Source organism: Triplophysa rosa, linkage group LG8 (genome assembly GCF_024868665.1).
Source record: "Triplophysa rosa linkage group LG8, Trosa_1v2, whole genome shotgun sequence".
NCBI lineage: Eukaryota > Metazoa > Chordata > Actinopteri > Cypriniformes > Nemacheilidae > Triplophysa > Triplophysa rosa.
Genome location: NC_079897.1, coordinates 23991579 through 24018970, shown reverse-complemented (window position 1 = coordinate 24018970; position 27392 = coordinate 23991579). Strand labels below are relative to the sequence as shown.

Sequence of the window (27392 nt, the reverse complement as noted above, 5' to 3'; positions counted from 1 at the left end):
TACTTACTTTTTGTCTCGAGACTTCTGTTTTATTAGCCGGTGTTGTACCGAATTTCGACTCCCCGTGAGAGTTTGACTCCCCTACTTCTGATTGGTTCATTCACTAGGATGCTGCTTTGTGATTGGTCCCTATCTCTAAAGCCCGCCCCTAAACCTAAGGAAATCAATGGAAGTGTTGTGGCGGCGGGAGCACGATCAAAAACACCATTAAAACAGATCCGGTGAATATTTTTCACCCGCCCCCCCCGATGTATTACATAGTGGGACGATGAAGTGACCTGATATATCATGTGAAGATATATTCAATTATTTCGTATTTTCTCTCGGAGTTGACTTCGATGCGCAGATATAAAATCACGGAGACGTAACGTTAAGCTACCAGTAATTTACATGCACAGTGGGAAAGTCGGTCGAAATTTGTTCATGACATAGACCACGAATTCGTGTTTTTAAAAGCAGATGTGAATCCCGTGGAGCAAACATTCCTGGATCCTTACAACTAATAATAACGGAAGAACGGAGACGGCTGGTTGCTCTTATATCGCAGGTCTCCACCGAGCTGCAGCATCCGTCACAACTTTCTAAAAACAACTCAAAACAAACTAACCAATAACGTTCTGTTTTATGTCTATTAAATAAAGCCAATATTTCATGTTGTTCATTCTCTCCCTTGTTTATTTCCGCTTTAATCCTCATAGTAACATGGCCTGGTAAACTAGGCTATCAGTACTGTTTAGCGTGTTGACAAAATGTTAAATGTGATTAGGATAAAAGCGTCTGCCAAATTAATCACCAGACCCTGTCATCTCTAGGAATCTCAGGCACTCCTCTCTGCTGGTTAAAATCCTACTTCTCTGGCAGATCCTTCAGGGTGTCATGGAGGTGCTCGCTGTCTACTGCTCACCACATGATCACTGGGGTCCCTCAGGGATCAGTGCTTGGACCGCTGCTTTTTTTCATCTACACAACATCCTTGGGACCAATCATACGGGCACACGGCTTCTCGTATCACTGTTATGCTGACGACACCCAGATTTACATCTCATGCCTTATTCAACATTATAAAGGTTGGACCCTATCTTACTGAGCATGCGGCACAACTCCTTGTCCAGGCCCTGGTAATCTCAGGACTACTGCAATGCTCTCCTTGCTGGTCTTCCTGCAAAGGCTATCAAACCTCTCCAGCTGGTTCAGAACGCAGCAGCACGCCTCGTCTTCCAACAGCCCAAAAGGGCTCATGTGACGGCCCTTTTCATCTCTCTCCACTGGCTACCGGTTGAAGCCCGTATCAGATTCAAGTCACTAATGCTTGCCTACAGGACTATCACAGGATCTGCACCGGCATACTTTCACACCCTCCTACACCCTACACCCCATCAAGAACCCTGCGTTCAGCAAACCAGCGGCGTCTTGTATTGCCTTCTCAAAAGGGCAGTAAATCACTTTTCCCGCTCATTCTCCTTCACAACTCCTTCCTGGTGGAACATTCTTCCTAACTCGGTCCGGTCAGCCACATCTCTCACAACATTCAAAAAACTACTTAAAACCCATCTCTTCTGTGAATACTTGACAGACAAATGAAAAAAAACCTCTCTTTTGTTGAATTGCTCCTGTTTGACATATCGCTTATTGCTCCCTGAACTCTCTGTAAGTCGCTTTGGATAAAAGCGTCTGCTAAATGACTGAATGTAAATGTCAAAACAGCACACTTGTCTCACTCGCAATACGACTGCCATTAGCTATAGTGCCAGTGGCTCACCGGAAGTCTAAACACAAACAGCTCAAAGATGGCAGCGCCCACATTTACACCAAAAATTCAAAGATAAAATCCAAAATAATAATTATTCAGGTTGCTGTTCATGTACAGAAAAAGTCACATGAGGTCTGCATTAAGCCTCTTGTGCTCTTCTTTCAGGGTACTCCTCCTGGTCAACAGTGACCAAACACCTAACATTACAACTTTTTGTCATACATTTTGTTGAAAACATAACTGATACTCATGGTGTATTTTTTCTACTAAATTCTCTTTTAAGAGATACTCAACCTGCGTAGGTCCTAATGTCATCACGTCCTTCAAAATCAACTCTTCGTTTTGGCCAGGTCGTTATTCATCCACCTGGTTCAGGTAAGACCACTTATTGTCAGGGCATGCTCTAGTTTCTGAGGCGCAAGGTGACTGTTGTTAACCTGGACCCTACCAACGAAGGATTTCCATATTCATGTAGACTTATTGTCAACTTTTGTTCAATAATATTATTTAATATTTAGGTTTCATGTAATATTTATGCAACATATATGATTCTTCCATTGAATTTTTTTCTATTATTATAATTTTACAATTAATGCAGCATTTTGGTAGAAGTATAGAAAAAGCCTTCAAATTCCATTTATTTTTAGTGGGAAATGCCATTGTGAATCATTACATGCTTGTATTTCTTCCTAAAGGCTTGTGAATTTCCTAGTTGTTTTTAGACATATTTACTTTTAGGTTTTTAATTTAATTTAGCCTCTTCAAATGTGTAATGTTTTTCTAATTTTCCATTAATTTCCTGCGGGAGTCATTCTGACCGAGGATCACAAGCGTGACTATATTTTAGGACTATTTACCCATTCCTATTCAAATCTGTTTGATTTTTTATAAAGCCAAATACCACAAATGGCAGGTTTCATTCTACGAATATAAAGAGAAACTTTCAGTCAATAGTGACCAAAGGCTACAACAAGGGTTAAGAAAATCATATTTTCTATTCTAAGTGTTAAAACCATTAAATTGCAGATATTATATTCTTTCAGAATTTGTACAGTCAATAAAACAACTCATTATGACCTGATCATGATCTTTATTTTACATTACAAAACATCAAAAAATCATACATGAGGGTAGAAAATGTCTAAAGAAAGATGGCATCTTACATCTAACAATATATTGATATTTGCAATTTAGTCTGCTTTTTTCTGAACAACCACAAGAACGATTACTTGCTTCGTGAGTGCTGGTAAAGTGATGTGACTAACAAAGAAATAGTACTAATGTTAAAAAGTAACTAAAACTCATAAAACAAGCACTCACATAATACATCCAGTATATTTACAGTAACCAAATCTGGACATAATATTCACTACCTCAAAAGTATCCAAAATATATATTTTAAGAAACCTAGTAATTAGGTCTGGCATTGAGCACTTGCTTTGCAGGGCAACACTTTACGCAGTGTGACAGAACAACTGTCTGACACGATACAAAAGCTATCCACCTGAGAACAGAGTTATACAGACACAGGGCAGGCTGAAGCATCATTGTTTCATTGTCCAAATAGAAATGATGAATCACTGAGCAATTCATGCCCAACCTGATCCTACAGGGAATATTATTTTGAAAATTCCAGGAGAAAACTTTGGGCAGGTACTACTCATCAAGGCCTTCGTCTTCCTCATCCTCTTCCCCTCTCTTGGCATCAACCTCAGCTGTGTCAGAGAACTCATGAAGGAGCACATACTCTCTACTGCTGAAGCCAAATTTCACCACGTCCTTCTCTTTGAGCTCATAGTAACGCTGGGGATCTATTCGCTGATTGTTCAGGTAGGTGCCATTACCGGAACCCAGATCAATGATGTACGGCTTCACTCTCCTGCCTGCGGTGCCATCTTCTCGTGTGAACTCCACCAATCTGGAGATGATAAAAGAAACAGAACAAAATCATGAGAAGAAATTTTCACTTTCAAGTGGACCAAAGGTAACAAAAAGATATTTCTATCTATACAAATGAAAAGACCCCAAAATGAAACCGCAAGCTTTCACAGAATAAAACAAGATGCAAATGAAATTGAATGGTGACCGAGCCTGCCACTCGTTTTCTATTTCCCTAAAAAACATACAGGTTTGAAAAACTCAGAAGATGCATAAGTAATGAATGTAATTTTAGCATTTACTAAATAAAACAATAAAATCTTAAATGTTCTGACCTGTACTGAAAAACAGCATGCTGTTTTGAACAAGAAGGGTGGTCGATAGGAATGTCTGCTATTTTCCTCTGTCGTCCAAGTAGATACGCACTCTGCCTGTGAATATACATGACCGGCAGCGGCTCATCATTTTTAAAGGGGTACAAGCGCCACCTTCTTTTAGGGATGCGGGCCTCGGGGGGCTCATTGTACTTGATCACCACTCCCCTGTACGTATTGGTATCTTCCACCAAGGCACCAGATAGTTCAAAGTTTGGCTTTTCCTTCTCAGCAGCAGGGGCGGAATCACTATTCTGTTGACCACCGAACTCAGCTTCATCCCCACTGCCGCTGTGAGCCTCTCGTCTGAAGCGATTCTCCCGTCGGCGTTCATTATGCTGTTCCCTCTCAGCTTGCTGTTGCTGCTGTATGTGGGCATCTCTTTCTCTTCCCCTATGCCTCTCCTGTTCTCGGTCTCGCTCTCTTTGACGGGGGCGTTCGCCCTCTCTGTTTAACCTGCGGTCATTTGAATCATCCCTTCTCTCACGATGTCTATGGGTTTCGGCTGCTCTGTGATCCTCTTGTTCCTAGAACAAAAATTCCTGTTAATATAGGGTTGGGAATCGTTTGAATTTGATCGATTCCGATTCCAATTCCGATTCTGCTTATCGATTTTGTTTCTTTTCGATTCCACAGTGGAAGTAAACATTTAGATATCAACCCGCGTTTTCATTTCGCCTGCTTATTGACTTGTTTGCAAAAAATATATATATTGATGAGCTCCATTTTGTGTATATGTACACATAGAACCATGTTTTTTATGATTTATTGCAATTTGTATTACAAAAGCTGAACTACATCATGGTTAAACTGTAGTAACTATAATGAAACTATGGTTAATTTGTGGTTCCTGTGCTTTTGAATGCAAATACTATAGGTAAACTATGCTTACTATAGTAAAAATATTGTTAATTTTCATAAAGGCTTTTATTGAGATATCAGTTTTCTGAAAATATGCACACAGGAATTGATAAGAGGAACTCAAATTTTAATCTCAAGTATCCGATTCCTAGCCTTTCGATTCCGATTCCAAATTGGAATTGATTTTCGATTCCCAACCCTATATTTCAGTCTTGGTACAGAATATATTCAAGACCATTTTGCAACTATTTATTATATTGCAAATTTACACTGACTGCAGTACGTTGATTCAATATGTAGTATGATATTACCCGCTTTATCCTAACGTCAGTTCCCCGATGTGGGCTTCTGCTCCTCCGGGGTCGAGGTGACCTCTCCTGCTGTCTGCCTGATGAACGGTCTCTTCTCGCTGGGGATCTGTCCTTTCTTCTAACCGGTGATCTACAAATACAGTTCAAAAAACATTCCGCGTGAACCGTTGACTAAAAAACAAAACGACATGTTGATCCCTCTCCCTCACGTTTCAAAGTTTTAACTGCGTGACACGACAGACACCAGGCACAGTGGCTTCATTCCGCTGACCTGTTTCGTAGATAAGCAAGGTTGTCAGGTGTAAAAGGCTCACCTGCTGTCTCGTCTTCTCGGTGGAGGGCTGCTGCTGCCGCGGCTGGATCCTGAAGAGGATCGGCGTGACCGCTGAGGCCGCACGGGGCTCTCTTTTTCCTCCTTGACTTTTATCTTCACATCCCGGGCAGGAGATTCTCTGTGTCGTCTCTTGTTATCCATTACGAAACGAGCTTACCTAGAAACTTCTTGAAAAATAAAAGTCGTTCATAACAAACGGGAGCGCATTCAAGCCACATTTACCAAACTTCCATGGGGACTTCCGGTTTGTAGCTTGAACGTTTGTGAAATGTGCTCCCCTTGAAAATACACAAGAAATAGTGGTTCCGGTTTTCTTTGGTTTTACTGAACGATGTAGCATAAGGTTAATGAATACGTCTGTATTGTAATTTAAGAAAGTGTTTGTATAAAAGGGTAAAGAATATAATAAAACATGCTGGTTAAACTCGGGCACTTAAAACTACAGCTCGATTTTTTTACACAATAACCAGACAATCATCGGGATTATTGAACAGGATATTAAACTCAATATCTTGAGTTTATATGCATTAGCTCATTTTATTGAGTTTAACATCTTGAGTTGATGTTATATACAATATATCGTGAACATACAGTACGTTGGAGACGTAACAATTTACTACTACATAAGCGCCACCTGGTGGTGGGATCACAACCAGTTTTGCGTCGTGTTTTATATCTCGAAAGGGTACATCGGCTACATATTCTTAAAATAACTCAAAGTAAAAGGACCAAAATAAACGATTTGTGTAATAAGATTATGATTAGGCACATAGTAGTAGATTGTTTTCACGGGTTTCCGGCAAGCGTAGTTGTCATAGCAACTGCAAACAATAAACCGAAACTTCTGCAGCAACACAAGTGCTTTCTAAGATTTTTACCGAAACGTAACATTTAATAGCCTTCTGTGCATTTTCACATTTTAACCATGATTACTCCACCCGACTCCTTGCTGAAGTACGATACTCCGGTGTTAGTGAGCAAAAATACCGAGAGGAAATCCCCAAAGGTAAGCGCTGACCTCAGCCACAAAAACTGAAATGTACTTCCAGTTATAAACAACTTAACTTTGTGTCTGGAGTGCTATACGCATGTTTCAAAGCTATAATAACACAATACATTATTATGGTCTCTCATTTCTTCTCAAGAGTCGCCCTTTAAAAGTGAGTCCTCAACAGATGTCAATCAATGCCCCTGTTCCACCTCCACCTAAACCAAAGAGTCCCTCAACGGATGCCAGCCAACAGCAAACAGAAGAGATCTTAAATGCTATTCTACCACCTAGGTATAAACCAACGGACTGATTTTACCCGCATGATGTCTAGCACACTGTAGTTCGCCTATTTGTTTGATCACTTAAATGTTGCAAACGGTTCTGCCATAGGGAATGGATGGAGGACAACCAGTTATGGGTGCAGCAGGTGTCCACCGCACCGTGCACACGGTCAGACGTCATTCATTTAAAAGAGCAGCTGCACAAAAAGCTAGAGCAGTACCAGGCCAAAGAGACAGGTATATGCTCCGTACGCAGGGAACTCTACTCTCAGTGCTTTGGTAAGAATGCACATATGACATGGCACATTGTCAGTAATATCAAAGGTCTCATGAAATCAACATAATTTTCCTTTCCACTCTCAGATGAGTTAATCAGACAGGTCACGGTTAACTGTGCGGAGCGGGGCCTTCTGGTGCTGCAAGTTAGAGATGAGATTCGCATGACTATTGCTGCCTATCAAACATTGTATGAGAGCAGCATCGCATTTGGCATGAGGAAAGCTCTCCAGGGTGAGCATGGAAAGCTGGACATGGAGAACAAGGTACACGGTTTAAAGGGATAGTAACCTTTGTCAGTAACCAAACAGATCTCATCCCCCGTAGTATTTATTTCCCCAATATGGCAGTAAATGGTGGATGAGATCTGTTTGGTTGCTGACATTCTTCCAAATATCTTCTTTTGTGTTCAGCAGAAGAAAGAAATGTATAACAATCTGAGGGTGATTAAATGATGACAGAATTTTGATTTTTAGGCGAACTGTCACTTTAATTGTAGTTGTAACAAAACTTTGGCCTACTTTGAATTATCTGTATATCAAGAGCTGACAAGCCCATGTTAAATTCGTGAAACTCTTGAATCGGACTGATAGACGTTGGAGTTGGAGAGCGAGAAGCGAGATTTGGAGAGGCTGGTGAATGAGCAGAAGGCTAAATGTGAGGCCATTGAGAGACGGGAAGCTGAGCGAAGGGAAATTGAGGAAAAGAAGCACGCCGAAGAGGTCCAGTTCCTCAAAAAAGCCAATCAGCAACTCAAGGTAAAACAGCTGGCAAGGAATGACATCACATTGTAACAAATCATTTTTGTTGTAACAAAACTGACTTTCATTTCTTTTCATTAGGCACAGCTGGAGAGTATAATTACCCTGAAGAACAAACCTTGAATTATTATAACTGTTAAAACGCACTAAATCTGAAGTTGTTTTTCTCACTTTTCAGTTTCAATGAATAAAATGCATGACATTACAACCCGTTTAGTATTTATTATTTTTGTCTCCAAGCAAGAGAACAGAAGGTACAAGAAACATAGGTACATGATTTGTATTTCAATACAGCTGAATCAGGACATTCTCTTAAGCTATAAGCTTTTAAAATGCACAGTCCTGAATTGAATGGTCACACTTCAGTCAAAATGTCCAATAGGATGGTCACAGTATGATTCAAGTGCATTAGAACGACTGTGTCACGGATCAACCAAACTTTCACCTCTACACAAATCACTGTGATTCCAATCTAGATGTTCCAACGTAGCCACCAACACGACTTTGGGAAAACTGGGTATTAATATAATGGGAATCTGGCCAGATCTTATCTCTTGGCTCGTTTTGCTCGCGTAGCATCCGGGGGCATTTTTCGGTTTTTATTCTTGTTCTTGACATTGTGCGTCTCGTATTAACGGACTCCGATTTTCTTTACTCTCTGGGCACGATCCAGTCGTCTTTTCTGTTGGAGGAAGTTGAGAGAAATTGACATAAATGTGGTGTGAGGAACTCTGATGAACCGCAGCAGAAAAACATGGAGAACAGTGCAAACCTCTTTGGATGTGAGTTTGGCAGGCTGTGAAGATTCCTCATCATCCAAAGCTTTCCTCTTTTTGCCCAATTGTGACACAGCTAGAAAACAAAAGACATGATGAGTGATATTACTCACTTCTTTGACCAATCACTGAAAAAGCTTCTAATTTCTAGTGTATATATGACCTGCATATATAGATTTCAAAATCCTTTCCCTTGTGTTTCTTCAGCACGTTTTATAAATGTTTGGCTCCTTTAAATCGCAGATCAGGGTGGGATGAATCATTTGACATCAACCCGTTGTTGGTTTTGATTTTACTTACCCTTCTGTTGTGGATTCTTTGGACTATTCTGCTTTGCTATGGTATTCATGAACACCTTTTCAGAAAGGCCTTTGGGAATTCTGTAAAAATGACATCAAAACAACACGTTTCAATGTTAATATCAATAAACAGTGGAAAAGTCAATTCAATGGGCCAATGCCCCAAGAAATGGCTGGGCAAACAAGGCTAAGCTCCGAGAAATCAAAATATAAGGGTACACAAACCGTAAGGCAGAGAAGCGTTTAGACTTGGCACGATCAAGAAACTGTTTCAATTTGGCTATTTTCTCATCCAGCTCTTTATTCACTTCTTGTGTGCTCTTAGTTGGGGACCCGACTACAGAGGACTCCTCCTGTTTCTCTTCATCGTTCTTCTCCACTTCTTCCTCGTCCTCCTCATTTTCTTCATCTTTCTCATCTTCTGATCCAGAGGGATCAGATATGTCAGGCATTTCAACAGGCACAAGATCTTCTTCACTGAACTCTGGGGCGACGTTTATTTTGCCAAAGTTTTGCTTGACATTGCCGAAGATCTTCTGCATGCCCTCATGTTTCTGTCTCAGAAGCTGTTCAGCTTCCTGCGTGCTGGATGATGCCCCCTCCACATTCTCCACTTCAAGTCTGTTTTCAAACTCTTCCGTCTCCATCTCGGGCACCTCCAGCGGTCGTGCGTTGCTCTGAAAAGATCCAATGTCAACGTGGTAACAATGTTTTAAAAAAAATGCCAGTATAAAGATTTGGAATGGAATTTTAGTCACTGTGGCCGACAGAAGGTTTTGTACCATGCAATCTTATACACGTTACAGGAAGCTGGGGCATATAAAAACAATGAATAAACAACAAAAACATTTCAAGGCGAGAGCCATTCAAGGAAATCCATTTCTAAATATTACATTACAGCTTTTAAGCTGAGAATTTAAGAATCCAAACTTTGCGGGAATGTTTGTAATGCTTGTAGTGAAATCGAAACCAAACATTAATTTACCTCTTCCTCCATCTCACCCCCAGGGGGCTTCACGAAAGAGGGGATCCGTCCTCTCTGCCAATCGTTTAAAACCATTTTAGAGACAGTACTCAGGTCTGGCTCTCCACCCTGTAATACAGGAACAGCCAAAAACAAGCATTTGAGAGACATCAGAAATGAAGATCCAAATTTACAGATAAAAGCAATGCAGCTAATCAACTTTCAGTCCAAGCCTCTAATGTCACTAAACTTAGTGGTTTTGGTAGAGTATTTCACAAAAGTATCTGGAATTTGCTATTCTAGCGTACAACAAGTGTTTTCCACCACCTCAAAGTAAACAAACTGTCACAACTCAACTCAATTTGACACCCTAGGGATACAGATTCATTCTACAATAGCGCCAAACCTTAAGTAATTTTCCGGTACGAAAGGCGAGCTTTTCCAGGAAATCTTCGGGGGAGCTCCAGGATGGAATTCGGTATGTTTTTTGGATGTACTCAGATTTCGCCCTCTCCAGCACCGCGCCGATGTGATCCTCTGGACTTCGGATCTTCTCCACTTGGACCTAAGAGAAAAGTGCAACAGATGCAAAGTGACGGGACGAAACCGCTGGGAACAGCAAATGAGAACCGTTCGCTAAGAGAGTGGAGACCATCTTACCACTCCCTTCAGTACGATGTCAGTCTCGCTGTCGTCTGAGGGGTAGACGACGCCAGGGCAGTCAATCAGGAAAATGCGTCTCATTAGTGTGATATACTGCCAGACCTTGGAAAGAAAGAAAACGACGGTCGGTAATGGCATAAAGGTTTCATTTAACAAACCACAAGACAGAAAATATTTCAACATAATAAACTGCATTTTCCACAAACAAGGCACCAATACACCATGTTCTTTGGAATTGTTGTGCTCAAATATTTAACCCCCCCATTATGTTACATTAGTACAGTTTTAAGTGTTCACAGATTGCTCCTAAACAATGAATTTACACATTACTTTGATTGAATTATTATAAAACACTACATTGTGTAATGCCGGCATCTATCGTTTGTTGCAAGTAACCAAGTAACTAAATTGCAATAAAACGCATCCTGATTTTTCTGAGACGGGAAAATCTTACTGGGTCAACATATTTGATATCAATCTTGTCAATTTAACTCATCACCTCAACCTACTGCTTTAAATTAAAGCAAAAACAGAGATTGATAAGAATGTTGTAAAAAGTTTTAATCTTTGTCTAAATGTTGTTGTTCCAATACCAAAAGGAAAAATCCACACACGGCTGGCTTTACGCAGGGCTTACACCTCCTCAAAACATATTTATTTAACGCTTCATCAGAAGCCATAGAAACCAGTGAAAAGTGCAAAACGTTTTCGAGACCATGAGTGTTTTTTGGATCTACGCACCGGATCAACTGTGTTCTTTAATATTGGACATTTGGCGCTGCTCCTCTTTTGTGACTCTGTCCAATACCAACAAGGATGTCAATAGGGCACAAAGTTTAATTTTAAAATGATAAACTAATTGATCATATAAAAACAGCAGAATGACGAAGTCTTTTAGGTTATTTTTCCCTACACTTTCACACAATCTCTGAAAGTGCATTCTTGTAGAATGAGGGGGAGTCCATTTTTCACACCAATACAAAAAGGTGGCTGCCAAAACCAAACTTCTGGAGACTTAAAACGTTTAAAATATTAACACATGTCTAGAGCTGGCACTTACTTGAATGTAATCTTACATTTTCTAGTGTGTTCTGAACAAAGCCAGATTTGTTTAATGTCAAAGACTCAAATCAATCAGCCGATGCCCATGATTATTAAATAGCAGTGTTGGGCAGTAGCTAGTTTAACTACATTTCTCAGTAGCGTGGTGGTAGCGTCGCTGTTTTCTGAATCAAATAGCTTATCAGTAGCAAAGCTCTTTTCTTGATCAAGTAGTGCGGTAGCGTCCAAAAAAGCGTCATTTTCCAAAGCATTTCTAAACCTCAAGCGCAAATCAGAAATACCGCTAAGGATCACTGATCCTGGATAAGTGACGCCACCACCACACACGGATCTGAGCGACATCCAATTGGCAACTATGGGTGCCACCCCAAAATAAAATGTTCTCTCATCGCACTCTTTCATGTATAACCTTAAGTCATTGAGTGTTTTAGTGATGTTAAATGTTCTTTGGTCATTTTCTTTATATTCTTGGATATTCCGGTAACAATCAATGATTTTTGTTGAAATCTGTAATGAGCGCCTCAGACTAATTTCAGGTTACAGAAAAAACAGCCTTAAACTGTTTGTCCTTTTTATTATTCATATTTTTATAATGTACTTTATGCACTTAAATAACTTACAACGTTATACAATTGTTTTGTAAACAATTATGGCACATTTGAGCAGCATTAAACAGTCTTTGTAATAAGCCATCGCTGATGCAACCTCCGCAGTTTTTGTTGATAATATTTTACTGTCTACATGCCATTATTCTTATTTGTTAAATTAATTGATTAAATCTACTGTAAGTATTTTATATAAAAGACAATGCACTAAGGTTACTAAAAATGCCTTTATGAAAAAAGAAAAACTGCCTGTGGAAATCATTTCCAATATTTGCCCCTTACTTGAAAACTTTGTTTCTGAATAATCTGTTTGACAGAGTCTGTTGATTACCGAGATAGCATTTGGAAAGAAGTCGGTTCAAAATAAAAATGAAATTTAAAAAAGTAGCTTAGATGTAGTAAGCTACATTTTCCATATCGCTGTAGCTTAGCTACATTTCCCAGGGTGATCGCTTTGGTGTAGTGAAGCTTCATTTAGTTACTTCAAGAGTAACTTTTAGCTTAGCTCACTACATTTTCCAAGTAGCTTGCCCAACACTGTTAAAGAGTAACTATTTTAAGATACAGTACAAAAACTTCAAACTGAGTGCCAAACAGCACAGTTGGTTGATTAATTTCCTGTGAATCAGTTCAAACTGCTCGTTTAAGCAAATCGACTCAAATCTTTACATTAATGATTCATTTAAGTCATCACCACTGGAGAGCTATACTATCAAGAGTTATTTTATCTTTCATCATTTATTCATCCTCATTTCATTCCAAACCTGTACGACTTACTTTCTTCTACATAACAAAAAAGAAGATATTTTGAAGAATGCTGATAACCAAATAACATTAGACCCCATTGACTTCCACTATATGAACACAAAACAACCGAGACATTATCTCAAAATATATTTTTGTGTTTTCCACAGAAGGAAGAGTCATATACAGGTTTAAGTGACATTTGGGTAAATAAATGATAACAGATTTTTAGGTGAACTATCCCTTTAATCAGTCAAGTCCACTCTACAAATGGATTTCAATTCTTACCTTAGTTTCACCAGCAATGGGTGCCACTTTGCAGACTTTTTTGGAGCGGAGAGTGTTGATAACCGAGCTCTTTCCAACGTTGGGGTAACCAATGAAACCAACACTGATCTGCTTTTTGTCTGAATGAAGCTGATCAAAAATGAAAAGGGACATAGTGAGGCAAATGAAAAATAGGCATTTCATTTCAAAGAAACACACATCGTTTGTTTCACGGTATTCATGTTTGGGATAAACAATCTGAATTTTTACCCCAGCAGTTTATAGGCATCCCCAAACATTTCGTTTTCACTATTTTAGGGCAACCAAGGAATAAAAAGTTGCCTTTCAAACTTTCAAAGCCTCTTTAAAGTCATTACACCTGCAGATTTATATTGCAGCCAGAGTAACGAGGATATTTTTCTGCAGTTTCTTACCTCGTAAAAGATACCTTTCAACTAAATTTATATTTTTTTAAGCTTGCCCTCCTTTTTAGTACTTCCAAGTTACTGTTCATGGCTGCGCTCCCAAAAATAGGGCCGAGACAGATGTGAAGACAGGAGCAGAACCTTATAGCATGGAGAATTGGGCCAAAACAGGGGGTTGGGTGCACCTGGTACAACTGGCCAACAATCTACTGACAGCATAGAAGACCAGTCGTGAGTGGAGATATATGTGTACTGCTGTGCATCTAAACCTGCCACCTTCTGTTCCCAAAGCATGATGTGTAGCGGACATAAAAGTACACTATAAACGATGAGGTCTTACCTTGCCAAACTGCCTCAGGAGCTGGATGAGCGAGCCCTTACCGAAAGAGTTGGTAAGGCTGGCTTGAAAGGCAAGAGTGGGATATTCCTGAGAAAGGATGGCTACCCAGCGTTTCTAAAACATGTTCACGAGAGCAAGAAATCAGTCAAGAATGTCCTCCAAAATGTCACAAGTTTTGCACAAAATGTCTAAAGACTACAAAGCATTTTTTATGTTTTAGACTGAGTTTCTTAAATGTTTGTTAAAGGAACAGTTGACCCTCAAGTTGTTCCAAATCTGTATACATTTATTTGTTCTGATGAACACAGAAAAAGATATTTGGAATAATGCTTGTAACCAAAAAGTTCTTCCTACCATAGTAGGAAAAATTGCTTGAACACAAAATAAGATATTTTGAAGAATGTAGGAAAGCAAACAGTTCTGGGGCACTTTTGACAACCATTGTCATTTTTCCTACTATGGTAGCCAATGTTGGCCAAGAACTGTTACAAGCATTCTTCCAAATATCTTTTTCTGTGCTCATCAGAACAAAGAGATTTACACTTATTTATACAATTTGTAAATGATGACAGAATTGTTATATTTGGGTGAACCGTCCCTTTAAAAAGTAAATATAAACAGGGAGACATTTGGTTTTATTTCGTACCGTGACCCACGTGGGAATGAGGTCACACTTATTAAGCACAAAAATGAGATGTTTCCAGGGTTTCTCTTTCTTTATGTAAGTTTCGATGCTCTTGGAACGTGTACCCATAGGGTCCCGAGCGTCCAACACTTGAATAACCACATCTGAGGAGTCGATAACCTGCGCAAAAACATTCAACGTAGAATATGTTATCAAATGACAGTATAATGGTTTACTGTTAACGAAGATATTGTTAAGTAAGGGCTACCTTATACAGCTCCCCCCAGATCCGCTTTGACTGTCCCTTTTTAAAGATTTCTTCCTGAACTTCATCCCTGCAGTGATAGGCAAACGCAATGGGTTCCTTATTTTGTCATGATTAGGACCGTCAGAAAACGTATGCGATGTTTTGTGGTGTTTTTGAAAAGTAGCTCACCGGACTCCGCTGTCCTCGGTCACCAAATCACGATCTTTCTCTGCGCTGTATGTCTGAGAGGAGGCCTCAGCCTGCTCGGCTAAATCCTTCAACTCGCCCGCCGACAAGTTGGGCCTCTTTCTCTGCGACTTCCGCCCAAACGTGGTCTCGAACGTCTCCGTGTCCAGAATGTGCACCTTGCAATTCTAAAAACGCATTTATTATTATTTCATTACTCATTTATAATGAACTAAATGTCCTGAAACCTTTCATACATCCTCTTCACAGTAATCATTTTAATATCTTGAAGAAGTTTGCAGTTCAAGTGTCTGATATTTAAAGCCTTTTAACTGTTTTGACATCTTTCTGGGGCTTGATTCATGGGAGGGCAGAATGTACTTATCAGCACATTTATGACTGGCCTATGAGCGAATGGACCAATCTATCGATGTCTTTTGTACGTTTCTGGACCTTGAAAACAACTACAACCACGATGTCTATGAGGAGGCCTGGAAATCTCTCGGATGTCTCCTAAATATATTTATCTGTGCTCCGAAGACGCCGGGAGGTCTCAAAACACGTTTAACGTCTTGTGGGTGAGTAAAACTATCTGAAAAACACACCATAGAAATTTCCAACATTTTAGAAAGTCTCCACAATTGTTTAATCGATTTACAAAACGTAAGAGAAGAAGACATCACAAGAACAGTCTAAAGGCATGCGATCAATAACAAAGCTATTTAAAATCAATACATTCACGGGTAAACATTTTATCATTATGTGTATGTCCTGGGCATCGAACCCACAACCTTTGTTCAGCTTAGGCAATGCAACTGAGCTACAGGAACGCTGTAAAGCATGCACTGAAACAGAAATAAAGATCACACAATACATAACCTGGGGTCTTATTTATAAAACTGCCGAAAACTGCCCCCATCCCATCCTTTATCTCCGTAACAAAATCACAAACGGCTTAACTTTTATAAAAAGTTATATAGTAAGCTATAATCGTATTTGATGCTTTCCTATTCCATGCAGTCGTGCCATCTCCTCCTCATGCGCTCATAGTGTGATGGTGAGACAGCGCTGAATAAATATTTAGATTGAATTTTTATTTAAGATTTGAGCTGGATTTCACAAGAAGGTGCAAACAATTATCACTCAATACAAGCGCAAATAACTCTGCAGATTTAATCTGCGTGATCATGTGAATATTTAACGGATATGAGGTGAAATTAAATGTGTAATGAGGCATTAATGCTTACAATCATCTTTTTTACAATCTAACTTGAGTTCAAACTCACTTGTGCCGCCCCTTGTCTCCAGAATGTGAGAGTTTGCTTACAGGTGCGCACATTCTCCGGGTCAAGTTTGCTTTGAATAGATCACAACCTTTGCGTGGAAAGTGGCGCACGCACTTTTCCAGCCTCGTTTTGTACATACGCAATGTTTATAAATGAGACCCCTGACCTGTAAATTCGACCAAAGCCAAATGGTTGCCAATTTGTTTCGGAACAAATGCCTCCATCACGACAGAATCTCAGAATTAGCAGAATTTCACACAGTTAAGATCTACAACTGTGCCAGGTCATTACCTTAAAAAACAAAACAAAACAAAACAGAAGCCATACCACTAATGCAGTAGAGGGTGGAATAAAACAAGCAATTTAAAGATCTTGTCAAAACCCGTAACATTTCTCGTAAGAAATCCTACTTCTGGTAAGATTACATGTAATGGGGACAATGATAAACAACCTGATTTGACCGCTAACCGCCACATCACAATGTGTTTAAAATATTTCTGAGAAAGCAGAGCAAAAATGTGAAGCGCCCACACATGCGCAGAGCTGCTGACATTCGGCCAGTGGTATTCACCAGTTGGTCAAACACCATTAAACACAATGAGAAGTAATGCAAGTCAATAACCGAGATGCAACATCGTCTAGTAGTTTTCCAAGGTGGAATAACAAACATCAAAGTGAGCAAGTCACAAGTCTGGGAGACATAAAGGAATGGTAGTGGTACGTTCATTTTACGTAGTCCTGAAAGGTTTTACTCACACTTGGAACAGTTTAAATGAAGAAAAATCTTCAATCGAGTCAACAAGATTGGTAAAAGGAACATGAGGAACTGAGCATAACACTGTTTTGTTCTGTTCTTTACTACTGGCAGCCCTTAGGCATTTAGGTGCCAATAGGCAAGTCCTCTTCCAGGTAAGTGCCATCCCTATGCTGACCTCCTGCTGATTTCACCTTGAAAAACCTAAAACTAGTCATAATGCATAAAAGAACCGGGCATTGGCTGACCTTCAAAATAGGGCGAGACAGCATTTACCCATGGCACCTGCAACTCGAGCCGGCTTTCAAAACATGTCAGATATGCCCAATTGGAAGCCACGTGTAAGTACATTCGTAGATGTGTACATTCCCTTCAATTCAATTTTATTATGACTTTATATTAGACTATATTTCATATTATTCCTAGGGCTGTCACACGATTAATCGTGACTAATCGTTTGCAAAATAAACGTTTTTGTTTACATAAAATATGTGTGTGTACTGTATATAATAATTATGAATATATAAATACATACACATATACATGTATATTTAAGAAATATTTACACATGTATATACATTCTTATATTTATACATAATTTATATTGTATGTAAACATAATTATTTAATATACACATATATCATTTTTCTTAAAATACATGGATGTGTGTGTATTTATATATTCATAATTATTATATACAGTACACACACATATTTTATGTAAACAAAAACTTTTATTTTGTAAACGATTAGTCGCGATTAATCGTGTTACAGCCCTAATTATTTCTCAAGCCAAGTTTTATGCATTTCTTCCGATTCCTTTTACTGTGGTTGTGTAAAGCACTTTGAAATACCATGACATGCAGACCTTGCCTTGCTTTAAAACTATAACAGATCTGCTACGACAGGGAAATGACAGTGCTATCTGTACATAAATAGCAAATAAATCCACAAAATGCCATTGCTCAAAATGCTACCTAGCTTGTTATACCATATGACAAAGTTGGAGAATACGAATCTATTGGCATTTGTATACTCACGTGTGCTTTGACTCGGTCGTGCAGCAAGGACATTGGTAGCTTGCTTTGTTTCATCACTACTCGGTAGGGATCTTTCCTGACTGCACTCATCTCGTCCTGGAATTTCTGCAAGGATGACTGCTTGATGACACGTGTATTGGCTGCATAAAGAGAGAATAGAACGATCTTATTCATTAGGAACGGTATGATATCTGACTTTTCTGTAATCCTATTAGGAAATAAAATGACAAAAGCCAACTCCTGTTAATATTCGTTCATAAACATTCAGATGCATTAAAAGTTAAAGCATAAATGCACTGGTCTTACCAAACCACTTGATGTTGGGTTCAACTCTGGCCACCGTGCCAGGAGCAAGCGTATTCTGGTACTGCAAAGGCCTGACCACTTTACCTAGACTATTACTGTGGGTATGAGCGAAATAAACATGCATGTCAATGACTTTAATTCTGACTAAACATCCTAGTCCAGAATATTACTTTTATAATATTTAGCCTGATGCTCAAATAAAGGACATTTCAATTTTGTAAGTAACTTGAGTGTTACCATCTCTGTTTCTGTCTGTACATATTCAAGCGTCTGATGGTGGCACGGTCCCTCATGTTGTTACCTCCAGCTCCCTTAACCCGGTCTGTGGGATAGACAAGGTTAAGATGGTCACTTTATAATACAGAACCATAAAAGCTGGTATTTATCAATATCTTTTAAACACGGCTGTTAACCGTGTCCACATATTTAATCAACAAAAGCAACCTTTGTGCCAAAGCCTAACAAGATTCTTGTAAAGTAATGACACGCATTATTTTATATATAAAATATTTGTGGAAAGAGAAAGCATTAAGCATATATCAGATGCATAAACATGCATACAATTGATATCATGAAAACATACAGTGGACATTTGATCATGTGGCCAATCATTGATTAGATTGAACACGTATGTTAAGTTCAGGTCGTGTACATTATGAAAGCATTAATAAACGCATCCAAACACTGTTAAGAGAATTCAAAATTACGGCTTGATAAGGATTTAAACGTTTCTAACTTCTATGCAAAAACAACACGATACAAATACACAGTGGTGGCGTAAGGACATTTGAAACGTTGCCAAGTGACAACAGACTATGACATTCTTGACAGACGCGGTGGTTACACAAAACACAAATTGTTTATTGATAATTCATGTATTCATGCAACAATGCAATACAATATGCAGCAGTAAAAACGTAATTTTAGATTGACTTGTATACGTCTTAATAACTGTGGGCTAACGTTTCAAGCTAATGTTCTTTAGCCCTTCACAGACAGCCAGTGCTTTTTTTGCCTTACCGGGATTGCTGCTGGAGCTGGAAGGGTTTATGGAGCTCTTCCCTTTGAATTTTGGTTTAACCATTGTGACAGGTTACTCGGGAGCGCTTCCAGTACTGTGAAATACAGAAATAAACACGGTTTTCAATCAAGTATAGATTTCCACGTGTTACAGTACACTATTAAATTCCGGAAGTACGTCATCAACAAAGCGACGATTCCCCTTTTCGCTGCACTGAAAACTGTTCAAAATGTTTTTGAGTGCTGTTTAACTTCTATAAGGTATATTTCAATCGTTGATTTTGTATTTTAAAGAAGAAATCCCATTTGTATGCGTTACGCAAATATATGGAAAGGAAAATAAGACTTTTAGGTAACGTTTGCTCTCTCATTGAAGCTTTAAACAGGGTGCACGTTTTACGTTATACATGATAAGATTCAAGATTTTTATAAACAGATAATGCACAATTAAATTAACACAAATGTACAAATGACCAATTATTATTTATCATTTTATTATATTATCATCCATTTGTTTACAGCCTAACTTTATACAGCTATATGTAGCTTAATGGTCTCATAAAATAAGGTTCGCCTCATCGTTTCTTGTACTTTAGTGAAGTACTATGTAAATACTGTTAATAAGGGTATATGTGTGTGATAAATCTTGGCATACATCAAAACACCATCACAGTATGGACAATTTCACTGTATCCCCAGAAGAGGGCATGCCTGGATAGACATTGTGTCATGTCTGATGCAATGTACCAGTTTACTACATCTTGTCAAGACTTTCTCTTCTACATTTAGGCCAGATAAAGACATCAATTTTAACTCTGTAATTTGACATTATAAAAATGGTTTGTTTCAACACTAATTAATGAGACCTTTTATGCAACTGTACCTTTTCGTAACTGTAACAAAAGGGGGGAAACAAATTGTGCATTTAATCAAAAATTAAAGGAACACTCTGATAAATTTGATCTGTTTGTGCCTGTACTAAAAATAAATGTGTGTTGTGTTGACAGCCGGTGTATCGTGTAAACCTAAAACCTGCACAGAGCTATTGTGGAATGCGTAGATAATGGGTTCTGGGGCAGCCCACACAGTCAATGAGAACCAGGCATACCTTGTATGATACTGTGAAATCTCAAATAATATAAATTCTTGTGTAATAATCTATAATGTCTCCTAATCTTGAAAAATCTAGAGAGAGAGAGAGAGAGAGAGAGAGAGAGAGAGATGGAACTTATTTATATTTCATTTTATTTGACTGAAATTCAATATACCAGCAACAGCACAATTTCAAGTTTTCAACTATCTTCTTACATGATTCATTCACTCCTCAGAGACAAATGTGAACTTGTGCACAGATTTACACTAATATTGTAGAAAATAGTTCAGGCTCTGGGATATTTGTCATTTTGTTTTCTCCAGCTGCTCGCTTTTACTCAGTTAAAATTGAATGTGACAGCATCTGAAATGCACTGCAAACAGAGGCCAACCAAGAAAGAAAAAAGAGAACAATATAACAAAAATCTCATAAATTATTTTCAGATTTATTTTTTCTTTTCAAGACCCGCATTTCTTTGAAGTTCTGCTTGTCATAAACAACAAGCTGACATCATATAAGAGAATGACAGGCAGAACGCTCCAAAATCATGATTTCTGAGATTTCCTTTTTCTTTTCTCAAAGGAGCCTCTCTGAAAGACTATTACTTTTGAATTGAATTGCGGTTGTGTGTAATTCTATATTTTGTTTGTAACCCGTTTATGAAAACTCCAGACTTTTTACTGATTTCTGTGATTGCTTAGCAAGAGCCTCAACAACTCGCCACAAAAATGTTTTTAAATGGTTGGATTCGAACAGCATATTAAAGAATTGTTTTTGGATGTTGCTTTTAAAATGTTTTAAAAATATGAAATGTTACCCTTGGCATCTCATGCATTGAATTTATTAGAGTAACCTGTGATGTTTGGTTGACGTTTGAGCTTTTAACTGATAATTAAACAATATCTTATGCTAAACACAAGCAAGGACACTCACTTTTATGCTAAACAAGAACAGAAGCTCAGGTTGAATAAACCTTTTTGGTTACCAGGATACAGTGAGCTACGTTATCCTAAAATAAACAATTCAGCGGGTATACGATTTTATTGAGATATTCAACAGCAGTTGTAAACAGGTGTGATCTGACAACTGACGCATAGACAGAGAGGTATTTCTATGACGGCTTGTTGATAGGTCTAATTCATTTTAGTCAGGGCAGGGAAACTGCTTGTTTGATTTTTCCGTCAAGATAAGGTAAAGTTGCAGGGTCATGATATTTCTTAAGATATTCACCTAATCTGTTCTCAGCAATGCCAGTAAACTGCCTGGCAGCCACATGGCAGAAAGTAAGGATGGAAATGCACCGTGCAGTTTAGGACCTGCATCACCCTTATAGTAGTATGTCCACTTGACTGAGATAATTTAGTATGAGATAATTTAAAGAAACATTAATATAGTATTTAATTAAAGATAACAGAAAAAAACTTTTTTCTAAAAAAGCATATTGGAAGATTTTTCTGGCAGGTTGCATTGTGACAACTTACCCCATATTGTATGACAACACTTAACCAAAGTTTGATGTGTGTTCAATACATCAAATATTTTCCTGGACAATAAATCGTGTTCAATATCTTTTTGGTATGTGCCTAAAAACTTTGTCTTGAGAAGAAGTGTGATATAGCCTCTCGCTCACCACGCCATGATGTAAGCACACTCAACTTAAACTCAAAAATGTGCAAAACGTTAACATAAATGAAGTTTGCAGTGAGGGTCAGGCAACAAAAAGAAACGACATTTTTCAGCCAGACATCTTGTACAGTCAAGTAATAAAGAGGGATTATTATAAAAAAGCACCACAGACAAAAACTGAAGCGCAACTGTGTCATATAACTCATATTTAGTGCAGAAAAAGCCCTGCAGTATAGATGTTCCCTTTCAACAGTCAGTCATGCCTTGCAGTCTCTTAACCTTCCCGAGGCGAATTATATCGGAGTCACTTGTAAAGGACACAAGATAAAAACAATAACAAAAAAAGAATTTCAAGAAAACACTTGACCAAAGGACAGCAATTATTCTTGTCTGCAAATGGACGATAAGAAGACTATGCCTGATATCATCATTTTTTTGGGCTAAACATGTCATTTCACCATAAATGAAAACTTTCAAAGAGGCAAAAAAAACAATAGATTAAAGACAAAATAGTTGCATTTTTATGCAAAGCAAATTTAAATCAGACAGAATGACCTAAACTGCCTTTTAGTTATTATTGTTAAGATATTCTTATGGAAATCTCTGCCTGCACACCATGAGGTAATAGCCAGAACTGAACGGAATCTAAGTTCGTAAAATGTTTGTTGTGTATGATTGAAATAGCTTTCTGAGGAGAAATAAAAGCGACAACAATAGAAGTTATGATAGAAGTCAAATTACTTGTTAAAATGGTAACACAATAAGTAATGCATTTTTGTAAACTTGTACAGTACACTAGGCTGGTATACTTAAGACCTCACAAGAAAAACGTCTAAATATTACTTTATATATAAATAAAGTTATCCTGTTTTGAATGTAAAAATATAATAAAACAAGCAAAAACAGACATTTCATAGAGACGGCACAGGAAGTCCATTTCCTCGAATTTAGAAATGCAGCCATTTAAATCATTCTTTTGTTTGTCAGAACATGCCAAAAATCAGAGCTTCTGGTAAAACAACAGAACCACAAATTTTAAATGATTTCTTATAAACAGTGCAATTAGGAAGTTTCTCCTGACTGTTCTCTGGTCAATCTGTAATATGCTGTGGCAGAAATCATAAACATTTTCCCCCCGCAAAATCATAGTTTCCTATTTGTCACCAGAAAAATACCAGATACACTGACCCCAAAAGCAGAATTTAAAAAAAAATTATACAATAACAAAAATAATTTGAGCAAACATGCTCAGTGTGAAGAGAGACGCATAAGCCAGCACCCTGGCTCGTGCATGTTTTTAATTTTTTTGTGGGGGGAGAACATTCCACTAATGCGTTTTATCCTCTCTTCAGTTATTCCTTCAGTCGTTTAGATCTTTGCTCCTTGTAGCCTCAGTTTTCACTCCACATAAATCACGGTCTGGCTTTATCTGCTGGCATCGGATGATGGAGAGCACCAGCGCGTTCCTTAAAGCATTTCTTCCATGTTTAAAACAACCACGTCATTAATGCTTGTATCACAGAAAATACAATGTTTTGCTTTAAACCTGTGAAGGCATATCTGTAATTTACTATTTAGTATAGAACATGAAATATGGTAATAATATGGTTAATGTTTGGATCTTTATAACTGGAACAGAGCGTGGTGGACCCAATGAACTTTGCTTTTTGGCGTTCTCAGCGGGGCTCTTTAAACTGTATGTCAGCACTAAATCTGTTCACAGATGAACAGGCAAACGCTCTTGACTTTGTATCATAGCATAAGACAAGAAAACATCTGTAAACCTGCTAGTCTTCAGTTTTAAGGACAGACACATTTGCATATATGCTGTATGATTTGTATCTCTGCTCATAGTGCAACTGCGGTTTTATTGACTTCAAATTGGATGTGTTGAATTTATTTTCCCTCAACAGAATTTAAAGCCTCGTTTCATATAATCAGAGAAATATCTATAATAAAACATATGGGAGCACTAAGCTATCTAGAAATATCAAATGTTAAATATCAAAACAGTTCACACAGCAGATAGACATCTGTCAGGGGTACAAGACATACATTCAAACACTTTGCATATGCTCTGACCAAAAACATTAGAACATTTTTCAGTTAACACCTGAAACTAGATTTTGCTTTATCTGATCAGTGCTAAACATAAGTGGAAAAGGGGTCAACTTTTTAAAACATTAATGTCCATTAATGTTTAACACAGATTATTATTGACCTGTTAAAATTTGAACACAGGTGGTCAGAGGAGACAGATTTTAGAGTTATGATTTTGCCAAGCATGATATGTTCCTTGATCAACATTTTCGTTAGTCCTGGAACAACATTCCTGTCAAAAAAAGATCCAAAACCTAACCATGACTTACGCCTCAAATCAGGGCAAAATTAGGTTCAAAAAATGGAATACGAGTCCTAAACCTAAATCTATCAATGACCCTACACTTAATTCTAAAATTTTATCGGCTGACATTACATTATAAAATAATAATGTTGATCCAAGAATATGTCCAAATTGGTGAAATCCAGCCTGATCTTCATAACTATTTTATAAGTGGCTATTTTGTATGTATTTGAACAAAATGAAATATGCAAAAATGTATGATGAAAGCAATAATGAAGTCACGTCACGAAATCAGATTGGACCAAAATCATACAAATTTTACAACCTCTTAAAATATTTTAGAAGGATTTGTGAGGGGGGTCACGTTTGTCTAAAAACGATGAAACCAGGTTGTAGAATTTCCACGTCCCATAGATACCTAACCTATTCCATGCTTACCTTTAACAGTGTGACAACTTCCTTCCTTTTGATAAGTCAAATATTCACAGTAATGGTTTTTGTCAAAATCCTGTGTTAATCTGAAGTAAAATGCTAAAAAATGCCTCCCCACCCACTATCTCAGTTTCACGAAGGTCTATCGCTGCCAGACCAAGTCTCTTTTAAGTCTAGCCAAAACAAACAAGCTATTCCGTCTCAAAAAGTCAGACGAGCTGTCATGAACCTCTAGTCTCTCTTTGCATCACATTTGTGCATCTGGTCTGCTGATGGTCATCAATGTCTGAATTGTTGTGATTTAAAAATACAGCTGAACTGAATAAATAAGATAATCATTTACAAGAGATTCTGAATTAGAAGTGGCTATGGTTATTAAAAAAAATCAAATACGCCACGTTTAGTCACTATGATTCAGTAGAGAATATTATTACAAATATACAGAACCAAGTAGCATCACTGGTCACCCAGCAGTTTATGGAAATTTTAACTTAAAATAAATGAAAATCCTGTCCTGTTTACAGGGTAAACTCAGAAGAACTTGCCCACGGGGCAAACCAGGAGATTGTGCTGTTTATCTTTGCCCTTTAAAATAGATAGGGACAACAGAGCAGGGCATTCTGCTCTCATTCCCCTGGACACAGGCTTCTGTTCTTTCATGGGTAAAGTATGACTGTAAAGTGTGACGCAGGTCCATTTCTCTAGAGGAAGTTACCCAGTAAGGATCAAAAGAGGGCACACTACTACAGCATAATCCATGCTATCTGTTTGCTTTCCTGTGGCTCAGTGGTTAGAGTCAATGCCAATGGCATGGGTTCGATCTCAGGGGATTGCACATAGTCAGAAACTAATGTATAATACAAAGCAATGTAAGTCTCTTTGGATAAAAGCGTCTGCCAAATGTATAAATGTAAATGTAAAACACTCAAGTTTCCATTCTTTCACTTACTGCTTAGAGAAAAGGAATTCAGAGATGTTAACAAGACCATTGCTGATTTTAGAATGATCCAACTTTGAAATTATAAACCAACGATGAAAGGAAATCCATAAAGAAAATCAGAGACTTTTGGAGATGTAACACAGATCAGATAAATTCAAGTTATAAGCAGTGTTGGGTGTAACTAGTTACTAAGTAATTAGTTACTGTAATTTAATGACTTTTCCCTTAACAAAGTAAAGTAAGGGATTTCTCTTATTTGTTCTGTAATTAAATTACAGTTACTTCTGATGTAACTGAATTTAATACTGTGATGTATACAATAGTGGAATTGACATTAAAATTCAAAATCTAACTTTAAAATGGATGCATTAATGTGTCTTTCTCACATTTGTTATACAAGTCAGTTAATAATTGTACTTTATGTAGTTTTATATGATTTATTTGAATGAATTAAGAGTCGTTTTATGTCTATCCTTGACTCACTTAACTAATCAAGGTTGATATAGGATATAGAAAGTAATTAGTAATAAGTATTTAAATACTTTTTGGAGAGAGTAATTTGTACAGTAATCTAATTACACTATTGAATGTGTAATTAGTAACTAGTAATTAATTACTTTTTCAGAGTAACTTACCCAACACTGGTTATAAGTACATGTAAATGGGTGGTAACCTGTTTGCCATTGTTCATTTTTGCATAATAAAAAACATGAATTGACTGTAAAATTGATTTAAAGATGAAAACAGTTCAAAACCTGTATTTGACTCTTTGTGGAACAGAAAAGAAGATATTTTGTGAAATGGCTCATTGGTTTTGTGTCCATACAATCAAAGTCAATGGGGTCCAATGCTTTTTGGTTTCCAACATTCTTCAAAATATCTTTGTTTGTATACTACTGCATAAAAAATGCTACAGAGGTGTATAATGACATGAGAGTAAATGACAAAAATAATTTTTGGGTGAACTATCCGTTTGCCATTTAATACAGTTTGCAGATGTTTTCATCTAGCGAGTTTTTACATTTTATAACTTTCATTCCTCATGAACTGAACCCATGACTCCGTCATTGCTTGCACCATGCTCTATCAGTTGAGTTACAGGAGTACAGCCATGAACACTTTGTTCTTTCCATTGTTAGATTTAATGCATAATTTTGCTGATTTATGAAGTATTTTTATTAACGAGAACCACCTAAAAAAATCCTCACAAGTCAGTTTCACAAGGTTTTTACTTAAACACATACACATAAAAATGATGGGGTGTATGAATAAAGGAGGACAAGCCAATTTTACTGTCACAGCCAGAATATGTCAATTTAAACCCTTACTTTACATGTCAACAAGCCGTTTGCCATTGACAATGTTTTTCCACATAACACGAGGGGAGTTTGTCAAAAAAGATATTTCTGAGCAGTCAGCCAACTAGCAACACTTTCCTTGTTGCCTTTGACTGTAAAATCAAATGACTTTTCTCGATACTCTTTACGCAGGTCTATGTCTGTTTGACATCAAGTTTACCAGATTTGATAAGT

At 37.8% G+C, this 27392-nt stretch overlaps 3 protein-coding genes across 3 annotated transcripts; 1 reads left to right on the top strand and 2 right to left on the bottom strand.

The window, feature by feature from the left end:
- Window positions 1-2820: 2820 nt before the first annotated feature.
- snip1 (Smad nuclear interacting protein) lies at window positions 2821-5761 on the bottom strand. Its single transcript, XM_057340155.1, has 4 exons — window positions 5489-5761; window positions 5175-5304; window positions 3964-4529; window positions 2821-3668 (listed from the first exon to the last, which is right to left on the bottom strand). The coding sequence occupies exons 1-4, from the start codon at window positions 5647-5649 to the stop codon at window positions 3407-3409; spliced, it is 1119 nt and encodes a 372-aa protein (XP_057196138.1). The 5' UTR covers window positions 5650-5761; the 3' UTR covers window positions 2821-3406.
- Window positions 5762-6081: 320 nt separating this feature from the next.
- On the top strand, window positions 6082-8011 carry dnali1 (dynein, axonemal, light intermediate chain 1). The gene is made up of 6 exons (XM_057340783.1): window positions 6082-6514; window positions 6654-6790; window positions 6890-7059; window positions 7144-7322; window positions 7650-7814; window positions 7899-8011. Exons 1-6 carry the CDS (start codon window positions 6434-6436, stop codon window positions 7938-7940), a joined length of 774 nt encoding a protein of 257 aa, XP_057196766.1. The 5' UTR covers window positions 6082-6433; the 3' UTR covers window positions 7941-8011.
- On the bottom strand, window positions 8010-19591 carry gnl2 (guanine nucleotide binding protein-like 2 (nucleolar)). Its single transcript, XM_057340782.1, has 16 exons — window positions 19426-19591; window positions 18643-18727; window positions 18406-18500; window positions 18100-18239; window positions 15024-15208; window positions 14856-14922; window positions 14609-14767; window positions 13963-14076; window positions 13219-13347; window positions 10517-10621; window positions 10263-10421; window positions 9878-9985; window positions 9118-9569; window positions 8894-8973; window positions 8590-8669; window positions 8010-8499 (listed from the first exon to the last, which is right to left on the bottom strand). Exons 1-16 carry the CDS (start codon window positions 19487-19489, stop codon window positions 8449-8451), a joined length of 2073 nt encoding a protein of 690 aa, XP_057196765.1. The 5' UTR covers window positions 19490-19591; the 3' UTR covers window positions 8010-8448.
- Window positions 19592-27392: the final 7801 nt, after the last annotated feature.

What these genes read in the sequence shown, in the direction of transcription:
- dnali1 (XM_057340783.1), top strand. Translation starts at nt 6,434, where the DNA reads ATGATTACTCCACCCGACTCCTTGCTGAAGTACGATACTCCGGTGTTA. An exon ending in ACTCTACTCTCAGTGCTTTG is followed by an intron (nt 7,060 to 7,143) that starts GTAAGAATGCAC and finishes TTCCACTCTCAG; the next exon opens with ATGAGTTAATCAGACAGGTC. An exon ending in AGCTGGACATGGAGAACAAG is followed by an intron (nt 7,323 to 7,649) that starts GTACACGGTTTA and finishes TCGGACTGATAG; the next exon opens with ACGTTGGAGTTGGAGAGCGA.
- gnl2 (XM_057340782.1), bottom strand. Translation starts at nt 19,489, where the DNA reads ATGGTTAAACCAAAATTCAAAGGGAAGAGCTCCATAAACCCTTCCAGC. An exon ending in ACCGAGGACAGCGGAGTCCG is followed by an intron (nt 14,923 to 15,023) that starts GTGAGCTACTTT and finishes CTATCACTGCAG; the next exon opens with GGATGAAGTTCAGGAAGAAA. An exon ending in TCCTGAGGCAGTTTGGCAAG is followed by an intron (nt 13,348 to 13,962) that starts GTAAGACCTCAT and finishes ATTTTTGATCAG; the next exon opens with CTTCATTCAGACAAAAAGCA.
- snip1 (XM_057340155.1), bottom strand. Translation starts at nt 5,649, where the DNA reads ATGGATAACAAGAGACGACACAGAGAATCTCCTGCCCGGGATGTGAAG. An exon ending in CCGAGAAGACGAGACAGCAG is followed by an intron (nt 5,305 to 5,488) that starts GTGAGCCTTTTA and finishes CTGTATTTGTAG; the next exon opens with ATCACCGGTTAGAAGAAAGG. An exon ending in CTGACGTTAGGATAAAGCGG is followed by an intron (nt 4,530 to 5,174) that starts GTAATATCATAC and finishes TTTTTGTTCTAG; the next exon opens with GAACAAGAGGATCACAGAGC.